This window comes from Tachypleus tridentatus, chromosome 1, assembly GCF_004210375.1.
Source record: "Tachypleus tridentatus isolate NWPU-2018 chromosome 1, ASM421037v1, whole genome shotgun sequence".
Taxonomy (NCBI): domain Eukaryota; kingdom Metazoa; phylum Arthropoda; class Merostomata; order Xiphosura; family Limulidae; genus Tachypleus; species Tachypleus tridentatus.
This window is the reverse complement of record NC_134825.1, coordinates 135743711-135750545: the sequence shown is the minus strand read 5'-3', so window position 1 is coordinate 135750545 and position 6835 is coordinate 135743711. Positions and strand designations below refer to the sequence as shown.

The 6835-nt window shown below is 32.9% G+C and overlaps 1 protein-coding gene across 1 annotated transcript in view; it reads left to right on the top strand.

Moving 5' to 3' along the window:
• Nucleotides 1-390: 390 nt before the first annotated feature.
• Nucleotides 391-6835, top strand: part of LOC143224991 (vitamin K-dependent protein C-like) — a 30577-nt gene continuing 24132 nt past the window's right edge. The window contains exon 1 of the mRNA XM_076453594.1: nucleotides 391-764. Within this exon, the coding sequence (XP_076309709.1) occupies nucleotides 692-764 (73 nt within the window). The 5' untranslated portion in view covers nucleotides 391-691. The remainder of the gene's footprint in view (nucleotides 765-6835) is intronic.

The window sequence follows — 6835 nt, the reverse complement described above, 5'->3', positions numbered from 1 at the left end:
ATGTACTTCAGCATATTTTGTTCATCATTCAGTTCTTGTAATAACACGCGCAGTGTTACTTGTATACACATATATATGTGTGTTTGTGTGTGTGTGTGTACGGGTACGAATATAAAGAAAAAAAACATGCAGTGTGACCAAAAACAAATAACCGTAAGAAATTACTGGCGACGACATATAGTTATAGTGCAATTATTATGTAATATAATTCTTATTTTGTTTCTGAAATCATGTTCAAAGTTTACTTATCTGTTGAGCTTAGCATGCACTTGGCTCGCAACCTGCTAGTTCCGGGACCAAAATCTGTCGCCAAACAAACATGCTCGTCCTTTCAACCGTAGGGGCATTATAATGTGATTAGCAAAACCATTTCTTTTATTTAATATTTAAAATTAAAATGCTAGATATAATTACGCAAACCTTTATCCCAGAAATTTATATAACAATTATCATAGAAGGTATGGAAATGCAGTTTAAAATTATTCATCTTTCGAGGGTAGATGTGGTGTGGTTGACAGTACTTCGCCTTACCTTAAATAGTTGCTAGTCAAGGAAACATAGAACACGGAATCAACTGAAGCTCCGTAACAAACCGCGTTCTTGAAGCAACATACTTGTACGACAAGAACAGCTAAGCTAAGGTCAGAAGTAAGAGTAAGCTTCAAGAGAATAGGAGACAGAACACCAAGAGATGTTGGTGGCTTGCAGAAATATTGTGAGTCCTTATCTACTGAGTTTACTATTTATCGTACTCATTAAAACAGGTAAGCTTCCAAAATTCACTTTTCGAAAATAATCTTTTCGTTACTTGAAAGTCTTACGCTCTAGCTGTATTTTATGCTTCTACAGCCTAAATATGTAATCACACATGTATAACTTCTATTGTTATGTATACAACTTTATTTTTAAGTTTTTTTATTTTAATTTCTAGATTTACACAGTTAAGAAGTTTTTATAAAAACGTTAGGAAAGTTTTATTAAGAAAATGGAATCGTATTCGTCTACGTGGAAATCTTTGAATTTTTAGATAATATTTGAGTTCAAGCTTGACATACAATTATTGCGATTTACTGTCACTAGAGGCCACTTACGCTAAGTGGGTCAGAAGCTCAGTAACCTGACAGCCATGTACTAGTTTTTCCTATCACGAAGCGGTTCTCCTGCTGCTAAAGGTACATGTTGGTGAAACACGTCTACAAGCAGGAGGTTTTAGAAAGTGTACGATATCCTCGTCAGACTTTGAATATTTTAAAACATGTACAGTAAAAAACTCGACAATCGATGATATATAATTTGATAAAGACAAATTTATAACACTTGACCGATTCAGTGCGACCGTAATAATTTTTCAAAACTTGTGTAACAATAAAATGAGTATAACAATACAAATAAATCATGTTATTGTAAATTTTACAATAATTCGTTTGTTTGTCTGAAATTTCACGCAAAACTACATGAAGGCTTTTTTTTTCTGCGTTAGTCATCCTTAATTTAACAGTGAAAGACTAGAGGAAAGGCAGCTAGTCATCACCACCCAAAACCAAAACTCTTGGGCTACTCTTTTTTTCCAATGAATGATGGGATTGACTGTAACATTATAATGCTCCTACGGCTCAAGAGGTGAGCATGTTAGGTGAGATAGAGATGCGAACCCGTGGCTCTCAGGTTTCGAGTCAAGCACCCTAACCACCTGGTTAAGCCGAACATTTACAATAATACCAGTGTTAGTTCATAGAGCATTAAGCATAAATCTTCAATCGACTTCACCAGATTTAGGACTTTTTTTTTGTTTTGCATCTAAACTAACATGTTTATCTTATAAAGTAATCGCCACTGAACCCTTTATGTATTCCTTGGTTTGTTATTTTGAAAATTAAATGTAAATTTTTGGAGCGGTAGCGAATGTTTTATGTTCTTTGCTACAACTCTGACGATAAATTAATACAGGAGAAATGAGTATTTGCCGCAAATTATGGTTATTTGTAAGAATAACATAGAGTAAGTTCATATTTATTTCACAAAGAAACAAAGAATATGTTTAAAAGAAACCAATAATATCTAAAGAACATAATTAATTATTGAAAATACTTTAAAAAGTAACAAATAAGAATTGATATGTTTCGTATTTATCTCCAAACTCTAAATGAGTTCGGTGCATAGAAAGAGATGGTACACAAATGCATAGCTGAAAGCAAACCCTTTATTACACATTAAAACTAAATACAATACAGTACGAAACACAAAAGCAAGAGGGTGTAGTAGAAGTGTCGAACCGGCAAGAAATATTTTTAAAAACCTTTAATAGTTTCTCTTATAAAACAAACAAGTAAACAAACTTTTCCAATAGAAATAAATCTGCATACCACCCTTCAGGGTACAAGGTTATATGACTGAAAGGTCGCAAAACGGAGAAATACGAATTTGAGTGTTCCAGTGTGCATAATAACCGAGTGTATAGTTTTTACCTATTTAACAAGTGGAAGCAGCATAGAATAGCGGACGAAAACTTGAGGCACAAGATAAGAAACCATGTAAACTTATGGAATCAAGTTCTTTAATAGTTGGTAAAAATAACTCATACTTTCAGAGGAGATTTGTGAAACTGAAATGAAGAACGACACTTTTTCTGCCGAATGGAGGTTCAATCCGATAACACATCCATTTACTGATAAGGCAGATGGAATGCTATTTTACTATTCAAAATAAGCTGATGCTGTTTCTTTCAGAACATATGAAAAGTGAGTTTTTAGATAACATTGAAACTATACCATGTTACTCAATCATATAATGAGAAAACATAAGTCAGTAAATTAGGATGTTTCACTATATTCAAATCACTGATAATGAAAATGATAGTGAGATATGAAAGTTGTTTATAGTTTTTTACTGTTGTTTTTCTAAAAGTTAAAGACCATAACACTTCATTGATTTAAAATGAAACCCTAACCATCATTATTTAAATGGTTTGTCTGAGCCAAGAATATCTTTGCGTTGCTATCATGAGTGGAAAAGTTTTGTTTCTTCGTAATTAAGCACAAATTGTTGTAAGAAGTTATTGGTCGAAGCATTAATCGTTGTGATGTGTTTTAATTATTTAAAAACAAATAGCAGTTCACCATAAAGAAGCAGAAACTTTCACCATAAGGTGATCGACCTATTTACAGTGGATGAAAATTTATGCTAAGTGAACATCGTAGGAAACGTAAGTTAAAAGATCGTTTTATAGTAAGAAGAAAGACAAATGTGCGAAAGATTCGTTAGAAATAAATTAGAGTAATTCAAACTAATGAACTTGATTAGGGGATCTGTAAAAATTATTTATGTGGTGAGTACAGATTCAAAATGTTTGCGTTGCAAAGACTCAAATCTCGTGAATGAGATCAGTGCTATCCTGTTCCTAGTGAAAGAGCTAAGACGGGCTAGATAAAAACAAACATTGAGGATAACGTGATAGGCGATTAAGCTGATATTTACAAACATAATATGTACATAGTTACTACAGCAATTAGGTTTTCTAGAATTGTTTATTTCTATTGTTATTGAATTAAATAAGATATTTATAATTACTATTTATGCAATTCCTTCCTTGTTTCTTTCTGTTTAAACAACAGTTACCAGCAGGCCATATATGAAACTATACTTATCTTGTAGCGCCTAGGACTAACCCTTCACTAGTCAGTCCTAATACAGGCATTTCTTATATTTGTTGGTTATGCATATGGATTGCCTCGTAAATTTATCTGTAATTGTCAGTCAGTTATGACGTCGCCATTCAAGTATATATAACTGTTGATCAAAGTGCTCAACATTGTCTAGATAAAAAATAAAAGGATGGCCTTTTTTTAAATGAAAGGGTTACAGGAGAAGTTCAGTTAAAGCTTGAGGTTCACTTTCCAGAAGAGACATTTCAAACGAAAAATATTTCAGTTGGAGGAAACCATTTTTATATAAAAGAATTACCTAAACTAGCGAGTTAGCAAGGATGATACTCTAAGAATGGAAGCACGTGTGATATATTTAGTACAATTCATAAAGATTTTTGAGAAATATGATTATACATCCCACGGTTTTGGAACTGAGTAGCTTGGTTTTTAAAATTAGATAGATGACATGTCGTTCTAGCTTTATACACATCTTTCGAAAAAAAGAATGAGTAAATATCCATGAGGTACAACCATACGTAGTGCCAGGAAGAATGAAAACCATAAAAGGATAAAGAATAAGAGGTAGATTCAAATCACAAACAGATTCTGTCAGACGCCACAAAAGGTTAAGTGATACGTAACCTTGAAGTTGACTATTACAAGTTAAGCCTTTTACATCAGATACTTGTCAAAGATGAAACTGACATATGTATGGGAAATGGAACATTTAAACATTAAAAGAGATCAGTATTTTGGCGAGATCGGAATATCCTTTCGCTCGAACCAAACAGAATATCTTTAGTTTTTGTATATAGAGTGTTAAGTTACAAGTGCTTGCACCGTAAAATCAAGTGATTGAGTGTTGTTTGTAAAACTTGTTTAAGGTCAAGCAGATAGCCACTGCAGCAGTATCAGCAGCATATTGAAAAGTCTGAAGACAGTGAAGATCTGTAAACATATCTGAAGCATACATAATATGGAAGAGAGAACTGGACCTTGTGGAACAACTGCATGGTGAGCAAAGAGTAGCGACTACATGCATTTGATGGAGGCGACTGTATGACGTTTCAGAAGGAATGAATTTATGATTCAAACATAAGCAAGTGTTATAAACACATATAACGCAGGTTGAGATCAAATGATGTTGCTAGACCGAACCAAATATCCTTTACTTACCAAAGATGATTTACTTATATTACAATGGTTAATATTTATGTCTGAGAGGCAAAGAAGTTGATCGTGATAGAAACTAGATGGAAGAATCTAATCTGTGTATTTAGATGACAATAGGTTATGGTTTGTTCAAAGATTTTAATAAATTCACTTGTGAGAATGATAGTATGGTAAGAGCTTATACTTGAAGGAACCTTATGGGGTTTCAATAAAAGTAAGATTATTGATAACTTACAAGATTTTAAGTAAAATCTAGTGTACAAAAGGAGAGCTGTAAAAAATATTACCAGAAGCAGAGAAAACATTCTAAGACGATGACATATGTATGTATTGGTAATTGTAGTCTGAAATTATGCAGTATCATGCATGTTTTGTCTTTTAATTGTCGGCAAATAAATACAGCTCTGCACTACGTATTTCTGCGATGTGAGACAATAACTGGATTTCTAAAACGGCAATATTCACGAAATACAGAAGTAGAGATGAAACAATAACACTACTGACAGGACAATGTGGATTTACGTAAATTCTAATAATTGGTTATAATTTGCTGGAAGGTAGCTAAAGTGATAACAGTGTCTAAATTTTGAGCCAAAGAATTAATAAGCTAATAAGAGAAGAAACCTACAACCTTTTTCTGCAAGACTTCTTCATATGGACTTAGTAAGAAGAGCAGTCTGTATCACGGTAGTTCAAAGACGTCTTTTGAATCTCTATTATAGCTTATGTGTTTCTAGTGGCTAACTGACCTAGAACTAGAGGAATGTTACTACCAACCACAGTAAAAATGTTATTACTAAAATCAAATGTGCCAGTTCATATTATCATCACGAGTTGTACGATGCTCAGAATAAGTATGGGATGGAAGAGAAAAGTAAATCCAGTACTACTGTCAATGTATAACGAAATTGATGTAAATCAGAAAAAGATTATAGTGATAATTTATAGCTTCAAATATTATGATCCATGTAGAGGAAGAAATGAGAGGCAGAAAAATCTTCAGTTCGAACATTGATAGTAGTAAGTGTGATGACACAAGATGAAAATAAACAGTATATAAGCTGTCCAGGATTGTGCTCCAATTGAAGTATATGTATTTGAACTGAAGAATAGTTCTGCCACCCACTTTAACTCCGTCTTTTCTAAAGTCCATTCTAATGTTATTGTGATGTAAAATTTAACCAAATAATATTGCATCCTAATATGGTCTATAATATGTCTCATTAAGAAGTAAGCAATCATATGCATTAACAAACAGAAGCGTTTTTAAAAATGGTAGATTCTTGATAATGAACAAACACTGATGAAAAAAAACTTTAACAGACTATCTCAAGCTGACCTGGCCATCCTAATTCCTATAAAGGCCTAAAATCAAAATAGATATTAAGTCCAAAATGTGTAAGCTGCATAGGAATTTTAAAAATTTACTTAGCTGGATGATTAATGTTGTTCAGGACATATGCACATTGATATTAATAGATATTCTGTGTAAAATAGATACGAAATGCAAATCATTAATTATATAAGAAAAGCATCTATAGTTAAGATCATTATATTTTAACTGAAGGAGATGATCCAATCTTTTGAATAATAGTGTTAAGTCAAAAGTGGCACTGGTTATCTTATTGTTTATTTGTTTGTTTTTAATTTTGTGCAAAGCTACACGAGGGCTATCTCAGCTATCCGTTCCTAATTTAACAGTGTAAGAATAGAAAGAAGGCAACTAGTTATCGCCACCCATCACCAACTCTTGAGCTACTCTTTTACAAACGAGTAGTGGGATTGATCTTCACGTTATAATGCTCCTATGGCTGAAAGGACGAGGATACTTGGTGTAATAGGGATTTAAGCCTGCGACCCTCAGATTGCGTGTCGAGCGCTCTAACCACCTGAAGTAAACAAAGTAGGCTGAAGGTTAGTTAATTTCCAAATAATTTCATTACAAGTGCATATTATTTACTGAAAATCAGCAGCATTAAAATATTGCCAAAATAAAAAAAAGAGCTGTATAAAACTAA